This window comes from Aplidium turbinatum, chromosome 13 (assembly GCF_918807975.1).
Source record: "Aplidium turbinatum chromosome 13, kaAplTurb1.1, whole genome shotgun sequence".
NCBI lineage: Eukaryota > Metazoa > Chordata > Ascidiacea > Aplousobranchia > Polyclinidae > Aplidium > Aplidium turbinatum.
In genome coordinates this window covers 22,418,483-22,433,859 of record NC_137484.1, presented here as the reverse complement: position 1 = coordinate 22,433,859, position 15,377 = coordinate 22,418,483, and the positions used below count along the sequence as shown (strand labels likewise).

Sequence of the window (15,377 nt, the reverse complement as noted above, 5' to 3'; positions counted from 1 at the left end):
TATTTCAAGCTGAAGGCAAAGCAGTTAGAAGCGTTTTCTTGCATGTCAGATTGTCAGCAGCCTGGTTTCATAGCGTAGTGATATTACTCTGTAGTCTGTCGGCTACCGGAAAAGCACGGATATCATAAACAGCATGTGTGAAAATATGTTTTTAGTGAATCTTACTGTATCCTCTGTTGGAAGTGCGCGGTTAAACGTTGTTCTGTTACTACACTTGCCTAACTGCATGCTGTATATACCTGTTATTTTTATTTTTTAGACTTGTTGTTTACACTGTTACAAAAACTTACATTGTTCGGTTTTGATTAGCAAAAGTATAATAAATAACAATGGAAAACCCCAATGCTGTTTAAATTAAACTTATGTGTATTCAAGTTTTACTTTCCGAAAACAATTACTGAGCCGAATAAAAGCCATCGTCAATACGGTTAGAGAATTATCAAGAACATAAAAGAAATAGAAAATGACAAATCGTTCTCTCTCTGCTAACACAAGAGCAAACGCTCAAAGGATTGATTCAGCCACGGTAAGGCAACATTGACAGATTTGTGATTACATTATCTTTGCTTTATCACATTTCAAAGACAGAAAGTGGTCCTGGACACATATCTGTGTATTTATTAACTTTAGCGTTGCTTTTTGATGCTATAAAATGACTTGCAAAATTAAACGATCGTTGAACGGGGCTGCCTCTATGAGGAAGTATGCAGCTGGCATATGCTTCCTGTGTTTTACCGACTTGCAAGCAATTGAGCCAGTCTCTTCTGTACCATTGGCAATTAGGCTTTTTCATGCAACAGCGTGTTTTATTGATTGTGTTTTTGCATGTCATTAAATTTAAAGTTATCTTCTGCGTTTGGGACATCAATTAACATCATCTTGGCATAAAATTGATCGTTGTACATCAATTACAAGCTTTTCTTTGTTACATATTCGCATCGGGTGCACTTTAAACGCCACTCCATTGTCTTCTGTGAAGCAGCCGTGACGTTGAGATCAGACGTGGGCGGTTGAATGACAATTTCCAATTTTTATTTTGAATAGTTTTACTGTCATCAGCATAATTTAAATGATGCGATTTTGATATCAGTGTTAGCTTGGTAATACGAAATGGCGCAATTTAATGACGCAGGTAATTTCCTTGATATTTTTTGTTCGACTTTATCGTTGTTTCATTCAACCGACGATTTGTATTTGGACTTTACATGGTAAGATGGTGGTAACTTTACGTGGTAAGATTTATTGGCAAGATGGATTTTACGTGGTAATGGTTGTTGTTTTGGGTGCATTTCAGCCATTACGAGATGTAATCATCTTACTACGTACGTTTTGGAAATAAAAAAAAAAGTTAATTGCAGCATCAGATTGGACGCCTTGCGAATGTACTCTTACGCCAGTGTACTTAACTGCATCTTCATGAGCTTGAAACTTAATTAGATTTTAGTTATGATATTTGTTAAATGACATGCTATTTAAAGTTGATAGAATTAATTAAAGAAAGTAATTTTTGATTTAGTTCTTGTGGTTTAACCCTTTTGTTTATGTCGTCATCAATTAGCGTACTAAATAAACACATTATGACTGAGGAAACGCTAAAAGCGACTAAAGAATGTCACACAGATAATGCGTTTCAAAAAATACCACAGATGGAATAACAGTCACCATGCAAGTCTTGTTAATCAATACACCAAGCCGCTCTTCTAGTTGGTAGATACGATTAAATATCCTTGGTTTTTAGCGGTTGTTGTTTGCGACGTATGGTAGGAGTTTGATCGAATGCAACAATTGACTGCGATGTCCCATTTTTTCAAATTTTATGACCAATTTGTTGAAGTTGTTTTTATAAGGAGCAGTCTTGATCTAAATTGTTAGCAAAGACGCAGATAAAGAAGCATAGCTGTCATGTTGTTGCCAAGGGCTGATTGGCGAAGGAATTCGCCGAATTGCTTTGTCATTTGTCTGTGCAACGCATGATCACTAAATTGTTTTACTGTTATGATGATGATTTAGAAGGCTGTTATTGACGTTATGTTGAAGCGTTGTGTGATTTAATTCACCCACTTGCTTATAAATGCTTTAAAGACAGTTTTTAATTTTTGGTCCAATAGTGAATTTACATTTACGCTTTTTGCGTGTTCTCTTTGAACAATGACAAGCTTGAAATTAAAATTAAAAATTGAACATTGTTCTTTTTTTGTTATTTGTTTTTGAAATGCAATAACATTTGGATCACCACTTTCATTTGATACCAAGAATCCAATGACGTAGAAAAAGAAAGTCAGTTGCTGCTGGTGTAGATAAATGTGAAATGTTGTAAATTTCAACTTATTGCATTTGAAACAACAGTTCACTATATTTTCATTACGTTCTAACAGTGTACTTACTACGTCACAGTGGGTTGGAGCCAGCTGCGGGCGACATGGTTCGTATGTCTTCTACAAAGCTTTTCGGTTTCGGATTTCGACGGACTCTCGTCAGGTAGTGTCCACGTCGAGCGTAGTCGTGCGTAGCCGATCGCGGGATCGACGTAACAACCAAAACGACGACAGCATCTCAAAAGCGTCAGACGATAAAGCAGACGATGCCACCGAGCCGTTAAACGACGAATTTTCGGCTGACGAAAGAATTCTGGCTCTCGGCGAGTTCTTCTTCGTGCAATGCCGCCCTGAGGACCCAGTTTGCATCGGAGAACTTCAGCTCCTCTGGCACGATAAGCACTCCGGTCAGGACCTGTCTTCCACTAGACTCTACTACCTTCCGGAGACCACCCCGACCGGAAGGATGTCTCACCAGGGGAAGGTACGTTTATCTAATCATAATACAACATGTAGTTTGACTTTGAATAAGTAAGCATTAGGCCTACCTTGCACAGCAGTAGTCGTAGGGGTAATTTGCAAACATTTTGCCTGGTGTGTCTTGAAAATTATTCTGCATTATTTTCTTATAACTGTCGCAGATGTAAAATATATGCATCACAAATAATCCTTAAAATGTTTCAAATTTTACTATTCTTAAAACTTTAAACGCCTAATATTTTAAGCTAATAATATAATTATAGTCTTTCTCACTGATTAAAAGCATTTCTGCACTCGAACATTTAGGCCTACTCAGAAATAGTAACACTAACCTCACAGTTAGATGACGAGCTGTCATTGATAAAATACATACATGTTTCGGAAAACTGTGTAAAGTATACTTGTACGTAGTTTTGCTTTGCTTCACGCTTACAAATTATTTGCGTTTGGCTACTTTGCAAGTGCTAAAAGTGTTAGAAAAAGGCTGATTGCAGAATTCCCTGTTGTCGATACTGATATACCAACGAAACAGCTGTTTTTGATAATACTGAACATAAGCCTTGCAGTTGCTTCTATCTGGTGCATCGTTATTATTCAAGTTCATTTTTGTTGAAATCTGTTGTGAACATTGAAACTTGTTCAGCGCCAATATTTCTTATTCTTGTTTTGAACCAACCAGTAAGCCAATCCTTTTTACGTTTGCAACGTCTGCAGACGTTGAATCAATATAAAAAAGAGCTGGTTGCTTAATTGGTGAGTGTTGTTTCGATCCTGCGTAAAGTGGTTTGTCGTGATAGCATCTCAGATTTTTGTCATCGCAGACAAAAACAAACTTGTTTCACGAGAAAGATAAAATTATCTGAATATGCAGATGACATGTATGTATAGGTGCGCTGCTTGATGACTACCCAGACAGCAAAATGTCTTTTCAAAACGTCTTTACATTGATTCAATGCAAAAATGGCGGATTTTGTTGTTGGCTCCATTCTTGGACATTTGTACTTTGAGTTTGAACTGCAGCAGTTGCACCATGCATCAGCAGTACATTGAGGCTTGCAATAAGAGTTTGTGTTTATTTCAAGCAATTTTTAACCAATCCTTCACAAGTCAATATTAATGTTTGCAACAACGCTGCTAAAATATTGTCATTGGTTGAACCAAGACTACAAAATTCACATGTTCCTGCATAAATGCAACATTATTATTGAACAGGTAGCTAAACATACAGTGTTTGATTACACATAATACAAAGGAATTGGTAAAATGCCATTATGACAAACAAAAGTTGTTTGTGTTGGCCGATTGAGTTTGTAATTGTTTGAGCCACTGTAGGTTGGACTTAATATTTGTGATAGATGTTTAATTGTTTGTCGTGGAATCCTATTGCGTTCCAATTAACTGCATTTGTGTATTTTTGTGGAATGACTAGTAAAGTTATTACATACTTTGAATAAAAAAATATTGTTTTGTCTTATTTAGTGATTATTGTTAATTAAGATACTGTCCGACCCGCTTGGCAGCATGACAACTCGTGATATTATCAACTACTCGATTGTCTGCTTCGGACAGGTGTTATGTTTAACAGAAGTGTCTGACGCCTATTGACCGCGAGTCTAACTCTGTAATTGCATGATCAAAAAATTCCAAAGTCTTCTCGTTAATTTTCTATTCTTTGTTCTGGTGACTGATGCAATCCCTCTGCAGTCCCGGATGTTGTTTCAAACATGTCTCAAGTCGATATATTTTGGCAATGCGCCATTATTTTGTGCGCGCTAACCTTTTTAGCGTCTCAGGCGAAACTTCAACACGACCGTCGTCCGCATGTTATCCAGGGATTTTACAGCTAAAAGGAATAAGTCTTTAAATTCTCCTTTCACGCAACCCTTTTGAGTGACGTAACCAATGGATTTTAGATGTTTTTGCTACACAGAATCGTTGCCGTTTTTGTGTTAGAATTCCTTCATTGATGTGTCGAGTCAGCTGCTGTTGACCCGCCGAGTGGCTTGCAACATAAATTAAGGGGATCACGTCAACTTGATGTTTTCTATTTAATATCTTCATGGTTTTGGTAAAGCCTGCTAATACACAAAAAACTATCTGACACCATAGCTTTTAACATTACAAATCATCCATAATGTTATGCTTTATATTGTTGCTTCACAAGCCTGTGTTTTGTACCGTTCGTGCCGTGCGCTTACTAATTAAGCATCAGCATTTCTCACATTTGATGATGAATCGCAAACGCCTGATATGGTTACATGTTGCAAACAAAATGTACGTCATGGGGGGCCAGTCTCTTCAACCCCCTGGCCTGAGACCTGTATTTAAGAAAACCATGGAGGGGCATGGCAAGACTTTAAAATCACTTGATCGTTTATAGGAGGTTGCTTTTATTCGCTGATTGCTTAATTTGTTGGTAGTTGATTTGTTTGAAGGCCTACTTACCATCTCAGTGGTCGAGCGGTTTCGCCTTCGACTGTACTGCTGGTAGATCTGAGATCGATTCCAGGTCGGGTCAAACCGAAAACTTTGAAATCGGTACCGATTGTGTTCTTTCTTGCATAACGCAGTGAGAATAAATCGGATAATAATGTGATGACATCATAAACTTCATACGAAATAAATATGAGAGCTGTCTCTAAAAGACCTTAGTAGTTGTAGAGTGAAAATTAATAAAACCATAACGAAGATAACATTATTGTTCGTAGTCAGCCTACTTATGTATTATGCTATGAATGGTAATCTTTCTTCAGTTGAACAATTCATTTGAACTGGCATAGTAACATGAACTCAGAGATTTCAAGCAGAACCTAAGACTGCAGACATCATTTCAGTCATATTAATTATACAAACATGACTTCGATTTATTAATTTTTCTTCACGTCTGATTGACTTTTTGACAAATAAAAAAGAGCAGTGTGAAGTTATTAACGAAAGCTAAGAAAAGTTTTCGGTTTTGGTTTTGGAACCACTGATATTATTTTGCGCCTTCAAATTTCTTCCAGTCGGTAAATTTTTCCAAGAATTTTGCATTGATCCCGGAAGTGAAAGCCTATGTGAGTTGCAAAATATTGCGGAAATTACCGAACTTGCTGTTACCATATACAGCAGCCACGCCACGCCGCCAACTCACTACTGTATTTATAGTTTTGGTTCAGTGCAGGGGTGGCTGGACTTTGTTTATTGCAAGTCAAGCTTCTTGAACATGTGACAGAAAAATTATCCAAATTTCTCTTTCGAGCAGTAAAACCAAAAGCAATGATTTGATTCAACTGTCACATCGAAACAAAGTTTTCTTTTGACTATTCAATCTTTTACGAACCACAGCTGCATGCCTGGTCTTTCTCTTTCATTTGCAGAAAATACAAAATACAAACACCCTGGTTCAAACATCAACTTGACATAAACTACAACGATGATGAAATACTCTGTTAATCTTTTGACTTAAATTTTGAATTTTTAAGTTTGTAACCAAAATTCATTAAGTTATTAGTTATTAGTTGAAGATTAGGTCAACCTGGTGTAAACACGTTTTATGTGGGCGCTTGAAGCATAAGTCATGCGCTATCTCGTGCTATGTACACAAATGTAGTTTTCCGATATTTTAGATTTTTTGCACATTAAATTGTTAATTAAAACGTCTAGTTATAATGTGATTGAAGTCATTGTTTTAAAACCTAATCACAAAACTTAGTGTTAGCCGTTTTCCGCTAGTTAGTTACATACGAACCGTTTCCAGTGTTTTATTCAAAAGGCTCTTCTCTAATTAAGCTTTTTCCTGCACAACTATGTGTGAAAATATTTTATGAACGAATTGCATTGCCGCGAGGTGATCCAACATTAAAACGATGTAGCGGATTCAGTAACTGTAACTTGACTATACTGCTGTAGTGGCACAGGTTTTGATTTGCGAGTTGCGGTTTTGACATCTGCTTCTTTGCTGGTTGTTATCGGGCATCAGATGTCTTTGCCTGTATGTAAATACATCGACTGTGCACATAGCGGCTAGATTAGGAGATAATACTTTGATACGATCGGCCTTGTTACAAGAGAAATACTTAACAATAGTAAAGGTGGAATTTCCTTCGCTAGGCGCGTTTTGTCTTCTAAGCACCGATTGAATTTACAATTAACATTCAAATCACGTACTTTTAAGAACCCTGATATGAACCAGGTGGATATTTAGCGTATAAAACGTTTGCGATTTCTGTGTGGTTGTAACCTGGACTATTATGCCAGAAGATTTCAAAGACCAGCTGCATACTACATAAAACAATCTCAATAATTCATTGAATTTTCTATGTCTCCCCTGCGTCTTGTTTCTGACACTGTCCTATTAAAGTGTGTCATTTCAAAGCAAATATAACCAAATACAACAAAAATGTCAAAATTAGTAAAACAAATCTAATAGAATGTAAAAGAGAGATAAGAGTGTCGAAATTTAAACTTAAATAAGCAATACCGCAACGATTACGCCGCATAGATTGCTACATTGTCGCACATCAATTAGCCGCCATTTCGTTTGTGTTATGCGCCGCGGGAAATGAAATTATTTCACTTGTCTACCAAAACAAGGAGTAGGAGATAAAATTATCTGAAAACATTTTCATCTACAAATCAATTTATAAATAAAATTGTGGTTTTGTGTTTCACTTGAGCATTAGCGCCATCTTATATACACCGTAAGAACAAGCTCAAATTGAAGTTCAGTAATTTTGTTTGAAAACTATCCACAACGCATCACCCGCATGGTAATTGACAACTGCATTACCCGTGGGTAATTATCTGTGCTGATAAACTAATTACACAAGAACAAAATCCACTCGTTTTTACGTTTTATTTAGATATGCTTACGTTGTATCAATGTTATAGTTTGTTTGCCAAGGTCCCTATCTCTTATTCTGTGTGTACAATGCTACACCATGCTTGTAGGCAAATGTTATAAAGATGTTGAAACAATGAAAGAAGAGACGGTTTGAGTTTTGGTTAGCGAAATTATTAGTTAATGATTTATGAAAAGAAGTTGATTATTTGTGAAGTTTTTTTGTTAACCCTCTTCAAGGCTCATAAAAGTGTTTGAAATTTTCAATTTGTACAACTTTGATAGAATATTATTTTTCTGTTTGTTGTGTTAAACTTGATGTTGTGAACTTTGCCAGTTGTGGCTGAAGTGAAACACGTGCTGTAGAATGCGTAATTGGTTTTTACTAAATGTGTAGCTTCTTGTTCTGGCGACACGGTTTAGTTTCAAAAGTTTTTTAAATGAATTGAAAAACAAGTCCAAAGATACGAAGTAATTCAAGGTGTAGAAAAGGTTGCAAACGGTAAAAGTTTATGATTTTCATTTCGTAAACTTGCAAAATTAGACAATAATAGCTTCAAGTGGTTTTAATCCTCTAAATCCACTCGTGAATAAAGAACTTGACAGTTGTACGCCGCGTTTTTTCGATCACTTTATCCCAGACAACAAATCAGTCGTTTTTTTACATTGATTCAACCTTTGCAGACGCTGAATCAATGTAAAAAACGGTTGCTTTGCTATTTGGCTGGTTGCAAGCTTTGTGGTTCAAAGTTGGACACAAAAAGGTGATATTTTTGGTATGACACCGATGCGCCGTTACGTTTATACAACGTTGAGTGATGTCGAGACGGCAACAAATATCAAAGTAATTTTTTGCAACCTGTTTAGTTGAAAGGCAACGAGCCAGAAACAGTACCCAGCTTCTGGCCATTGTTTATTTTGACAAAAGTACTGACCACAGCAAGAATGCAGTGACTGGCTTGTTGTTGGTAATTTCCTACAGGTTTTGTTATAATTTTGCTTTTACACCAACTAAAAAAGGGTTTTTCACAAAATATCAAGTGACTTTAAAAAGTGTTAATAATGTTTATTTGGGTTTAAACCATGTTGACAAATGTAAGCGAAAAAGTAGCCCCGAGGAAAACATGCAGCGAGACCTTGATAAATATTCAAACTTTTTATTATTTCTAAACAAGGTCATTAATTTTTATTAGTTTCCACAGAAGCACAACTTCTGTGTTTTATGACAAATAAAATATCGATTTAGTTTCTTTCTGCACTGTTGTTTTTAATTTTGATTTTGAAAAAGATTTGCATGCGTAGCCTCCCTCAGGGCACGTCAGGAGCTGAAAGTTACTAAGGCGTTTCTGAATATTTTCCACATCAGTGCTTTCCAAATGAAGACAAGTTTGTATTGCTATGTCTTTCTATTGTAAATCAACGTAATAAAGACAAAAGCGAAGTCAAAGAGCTCAGGTCGCGCTCAAGTGTTTTTAGCAATCAATAATTTGATATTGATAAATCTTCTCTTTGGTTTGTTTAGAATTTATTCTTGAGCAAAGAATTCCAAGTTTTAAGTAATCGCGCCCTGATGGGATTTGTCACTCGCCGCAAATGAATTAATGGAAATGTTTGGTTTTCCAGGACCTTCAGAGCTTAGAGAAACAGCAAGCGTCGATAAAAGTACATTATTTCACATTGACAGTGGAAATTGATCAATAACTTTCTGTTTCCCTTGTGCTTGTAGCATTGATTTCTTACTTAAATCCACGTGTCCAGAATCTTTTACTTCAATTGTCTTCTTGTCTTTTATCGACAAAGTTTGATTATTATTTTTGACAACCACAACCGTTATTGTGTTCAAGTATTTTGTAAGTTGTTTAGGTCTGACGTCACAATCCTTATGGATTGGAGTTCGCCAAGGTGGCTTTCCCTGGCCGTGTAATTGCATCCACATCTTTGCTCTGTATTTAATAAAACTGAAACTGAATCACCAAATAGAATTTATTGACTTTAAAATGCCAAGTAAATGAAATCGCTACCATCAGAATTGTATAGATCTTAACTCTGCTGCAGTTACAAAGTTGAAACACGAATTCTCAGGATCTTGTATGCCATGTGGTTTATGACATTACATGAAGACATAATAAGCACGTGTTTTAATGATGTCTTGATTGCTTATGCTGCTTTTCCTTATTAACAGATAAGGGTCGTATATCGGTAAAGTCGTGATTAAATTAGTAACAATGCGACGCATGACTTTCTAAAGGTACAGAAAGCGAAAATAAATGAAATGAACAACATTTAAACATTTAAAGTTCATCAACTAAGTTATTTATCGACAATATAATTTTACGGTTTTTCTTCAAGTTTTCTTTTTTTTATTAAGAGTAAAATGCTGAAGAAGCCGCTTTTAAGGTGAGAAAGCTTTACCAATAAATTATACAAGTTTTCGAACTTGACTGACATTGTTTATTATGAAGGAAATCGAAAACAGTTTGACGTGATGAAAACTATACTAGTCCCTTACTGACATAAAGTTACCAAGTGTATGCTGATGTATAATTGTATATGGAACATCTGGGAATTCCCAACGTGTTGACTCATATTTCCAAATTGTGGTAGTTGGACGCATGTGACTGCCAAGGCTTTGTGAGTGACAATGAAATCGTGTCCTGAGACCAGTGCTTGCACAATGGCGCTTTTGTGTTTCATTTTTTTCAAAATATTGTTATTTATGAATATCTTATTTTACCAAAAGAAAACAACTTCCTTCCATCAAACCAACAGATGAAATCTCAAAAATACATGAAAAGCTTTTAAATACAATATTTCATAGTTGCTTTCCAAGAAACGTCATTGCATGAAATAAATGCAGACAGCGTCACAGCCCCCTTGCAACACGCTTACTTTCATGGCGACAGTCTTGTTGTCTAGCGAGCAAAATTCCTTCTTTTTATGTTGATTCAACGTGTGCAAGCGTTGGGCCGGCTTGAAAAAGACGAATATTGCTCCTTGTTTAGGATTTGTGCTATTGTGAGGTTTGTTCGTTTGCGAAAGTTTAAAAATGATCAGGGAGTTAATTTTCCAAATTCTGAAATCCACTTCTGCGGCTAAAGGTAACAATTTCTCAGACATCAAGACCAAGAGTTTATTGTTTATGTAAACGAGACCTATTTCTTTACTTGTAAAGCGGTCACTTTTGGTTGTTATTTAAACGTTTGATGATATTGAGATGTTTTTTTAAAACCAAGGGTTGCTGCTTTGGATGAGGTGGGTTCCTTCCCAAGCAACAAATCAACCGTTTTTTACATTGATTCAACGTCTGCAGACGTTGAATCAATGTAAAAAATGGTTGATTTGCTGTCTGGGATCCAATCTTTTAATCGATTTTTGTGATTGCTTTGACATTTTGTGCTGTGGCTGGCTACATTTATATTTAGGCTGATATTTAAACCAACGCGTCCAGTCGTCATCATTATGGGATTTGTAACTTAGAAAAGGGTGAATAGTTTTGTGTTAGTTTAATTATCAGTTGCTTGTTTAAGTTGGTTTACGGAGCAATGTACAAAATCACAACATTTTTACAGAAGAATTTTCTGGCATCGCAATCTTGAAGCATCTGTGTAATAAATCTGTATAATCTTGAAAGCACTAGTACCAAAGTATCTTGCGTAAAACCAAATCGAATTAAATTTTTGAGTGACCGTGAGTTGAAAGCAATGGCCCTGTTTTGACGAATGGTCTGGATTTTGTGATACATGGAATGGAATTTGTGGTACAGTTGTACTCCATTTTATTTACATATTCATAGTCGCCTCAGACAACTGCCGTAGGGTGTTAGGTGTAGTCATTAAGTTTTCGTCATGGCCAACTTGATTCTCTAACTTTTTGGCATGAATATTTTTCTTGAACTCTTACGGTGAAAATGCACTTTGCCATTCCGATGATTTCATTGTCTTGATGACAAGGCTAATTGACTTAATTTGTAATGAAACAATGAATACTCGTGAAGAATTAATATTGCCTCTCTATTTACTTCCAGCGTTTAGTTTTATTTAAGCATGTGGTAATTTATCTTTCACTGTTCAATTACACTCCTTCTCATTTCTCTTTCTTTGTTTCTGTTATTCTCTTGAAATGAGCAAGTCACCTTATCTCAATAAACTATTTTTTAAAACTTTTGGCGACCACTTAATTATTTCAGAAGCTGGCGGCAGTTTTGTAATCAAATAAACTGAAGGTGTAAAGAGGCAATGTCTTGATTCATGTTTAAAAAAATATGATTTCTTGCGCACGATGTACTGAATGCCTAGTTGTGTAACTTTGTTTTTCAGGGCTAACGTTTTCTCTCATGTTTCCCTTTGTGTGGTAGAAGCGGCTACTTTTCTAATATCTTGAAGTCTTGTTATATGGGACAGTCACATCCTGTTAAACAAATAAAATCGCTCGACAGACTATTTGATAAGTCACATGTTGTTTGTTGTATGAAGTCATAGCTGAATCGCTTTTCTGCGCCAGTGCATGAGACTACCGCATTAATCTACTCTAAAAAAGACCATTTGAAATACCGTTCTCAATCAAAACTCGAAAATGGTAACTGAAATAAAACTCCCTAATTTTCTGGAAGTTTGTTCATTGTTACAATTCTAGTCACTCAATGTCATGTCTAACCTGTCGCATAATTTAGTGGGATACTGACACACTAAACTCAGTGTAGATATACGTCCAAATTTCTACGTAGAAACACGATCTTCTGTCACGATTCAAGCTTTAAAGATGGTTTGGCAGTTCTGGGATTAAAATATTTCCTAATTTGGAGTGGATCTTTATGAAGCAGTCTAATCTAAAACAACCTGCCTTGTTGATGGTTTCATATTTGATCCCGAATAATTTCCAACGTTTCAGGATTGAGCGTCGTTGTCGACCAACTACATCATTGGGGGCAAATTGAAAGTGGAATGCTTAAAAAGTTACTGCAACTTTTATGTTGAATCAACGATTAAAAATGTTTAAGCAAACGTTAAGTAATCAACTTGTCAACAGAACTTCCACCGCGTTTGTGTCGGTGAAATTTGATCCTTGTCTGCGCATGTTGTATTTACTTCCTCTTTGCTCCTTTTAATCTTTGTTTCTTCTTTCTCTTGTGATGCTCCCACTCCGACTCTTGCCAGTTTGGCGTGTTATCGCAACCACTGGCAGTTTGCAATAAGCTTTCTTCAAACTCAATTCTTGTTTGACAATAATCGGGTTTTTGTGTCCAATTCAAGGGGAAAAAATCAATATCAACCAAGGGCGCTTTTCTAATGCGTTATTCGATTTTTTCGGGTTAATTTATTCAGTCGATCTTTTTACGTAACTGATGTTGTGTACATGTTTCGACAAGCCTTGAAAAATACTTCCTTGATGAAAAGGTTACAGCAGTTGTTCATTTGCTCTGACGTGCCACGTATTTTGTGAGTAATTGGACATACCAGCATGCATGAGCATGTTATTACGTATCACACGTTTTCTTTTGCTTTTGCTATTCTGATCTACGTGGCAGTGGCAACTCCTATCTAAATTTTTGACTAATTTTGCGTTTGCTGTGTGTAAACAGCTCAACGCAAATTAAAAGCAAAGCTTTTGTCAAACTATCAAACTATTTCAGCACCTACAATTGTTGAATTGTCTCAAAATAAGGCTCTCTATTCGCAATGTGTTTCGTAGATTATCACTTAAACAAATAATCTGTACTCAGGAAACCGCTTCTGCAAATTTTCTGAAATTCTGCATAATTAGAACAAACTGTCCCAATCAAGAACTTGCTCTTGTTTTGCAATACTTGTAATTTATAGTCTCATTGCTATGCTGTAAGAACTAAATCCTGGCCACTACGTAGAAGAGCATCAGCGTTTATAGTCCTTTGTCAGCACTGATTTTATAAAGCGCTGTCTGTGGCCTGATAAAGTTTATTTCATCACAAGACGTGCACAGAAGCCATTTTTGTTGGTGCTGTTTTGAATTTGACTCTTATCAGAAGATATTCCAGTTTTTTCTTTTTTGTAATTAATTTTTAATAAGGTGCTTCGTCAACTCTTAAAAGAATTTACTTTTTGTCAGCAGACCTTACTCATCGATTTAGAGTTTTACATTGTAGACACTTAACAAGAGTGCTTCAGCTTTGTTAAACAAACAGTTCTTGCACCCAGTCTGTGTTCAGATTTGTTCGGCTTGATATTTTACAACTGTAGTGCCTACTTAAGTTTTTCCCGAGATTTATGGATCCCCGAGTTGTCATTGCCTGGCAAGATATCAATTAGATCAACTTGCCAACCTCGTATCCAGGAATAATCTGAATATTTTTGTTATTGTTTTGGTTAATCTTCGTTAATTAATTAGTTTTAATCAATTAAATAGACTTTTTTATTTTTTGCAAAATAAAGAGCAAAATATAACGTTATCGGCGGCCTGAGTGCAGTTATTCCACTCTTGTCAATTCAATTCATTCCCACTTGTCGGTCAATTCATTCATTGATTGATTCACTGAGTCAATTCTTGGAGTAACTATCCATTTCTGTGGCGTTGTTGGTGATTTGTTGCAACAGAGAGAGAGAGAGAGCTGTCTGAGATTAGCCTACTGGCCTCAAGTTTCATTCGAATACAGACAAAACCGCTAAGTTTTTGAAATTTATCTCACCGGAGCGACTTTCCTGGCCCCTTCCAATTCTGACCCTGATCATATTAGGTGCAGATGGACTTTGTAATGGTTTTATTAGATGGATCGCTGTGAAAACGTCTGTTTGTTTATTCAACAAAAAGTTGCCACAGATAATTGAGTGATGTGATAGCCCAGCGGCAACATTCCCAATAGTTGCGTAAAGGCTGCAAGCTTCTATTTGACAATTGCAGCAAAAAATACATCCGCAAATATTTTGTCTACTTAACTTGAAACAACAACTTTGTCTTAAAGATCGGCAACGAGCGTTGACATTGCGATGTCAAGGTATAAAAATTACGAGTTTTAATGAAAACACAAAGTCGTATTTTTGCTTCCTGTTCATTTTTTTTTTTTTTTACCAAGTTGTGTGAGAGTTACACTCGACCATTTTTTCCCCGCGGTCTTTTGCTGCTGATCTTTTTTATCATAAAAAGTGATGTTAGTATTGTTTTAAATGTGTTGCTGTGCTGAAGAAAGTAAACAAAACGAAACTTGACTTCTAAACTCTTTTGGTTGTCTGTCATCAACAAGTGTCATGTGTTTATCAAGCAGCTTAAAAAGCGCTACAAGTTGACTTTCTTGTCACGGGGAGATTGTGATCATTATCGCAATATGCTCAATATTGCAGAAACAAACAGTTGTGTTAGCGATATGAATACGCGCCAAACTTATAATTTCATGTCGCTACTCATTGTAGAATTAGTTTTTAATATGGTTTCATCAATTTGATCTGCAAACCACATTTTTACTGATGTACGATTAAAATGTTTAAGGTTGAATTAAAATATATATCATTTACTTTAAGTGTTGTTTACCATTATGTTGTTGCATCTGGGTGTTTCACTTGTTTTTCAATCTATTTTTAAATTCTCTTTTTTTATCGTGAAAAGCAACATTTACATTTCTGAGGTTTTATATAAAAATTATACGTAGCTCATCATCACTGGACTGTTTAGTTGAAATATTTCATCGAAACCATTTTCTGAGGCCGTGCCATAAAGTTATGGACAGATTTTGTTCCTGTAACGTGTTTGTGTCTTGCTGCTTTAATACACTCCAAGAAGCGAAAGATATGACTCAA

The 15,377-nt window shown here is 35.9% G+C and overlaps 1 protein-coding gene across 1 annotated transcript in view; it reads left to right on the top strand.

The window, feature by feature from the left end:
- Positions 1-359: 359 nt before the first annotated feature.
- Positions 360-15,377, top strand: part of LOC145782295 (uncharacterized) — a 51,677-nt gene continuing 36,659 nt past the window's right edge. Inside the window, exons 1-2 of the mRNA XM_082594082.1 lie at positions 360-526; positions 2,395-2,799. Of these exons, the coding sequence (XP_082450208.1) occupies positions 464-526; positions 2,395-2,799 (468 nt within the window). The 5' untranslated portion in view covers positions 360-463. The remainder of the gene's footprint in view (positions 527-2,394; positions 2,800-15,377) is intronic.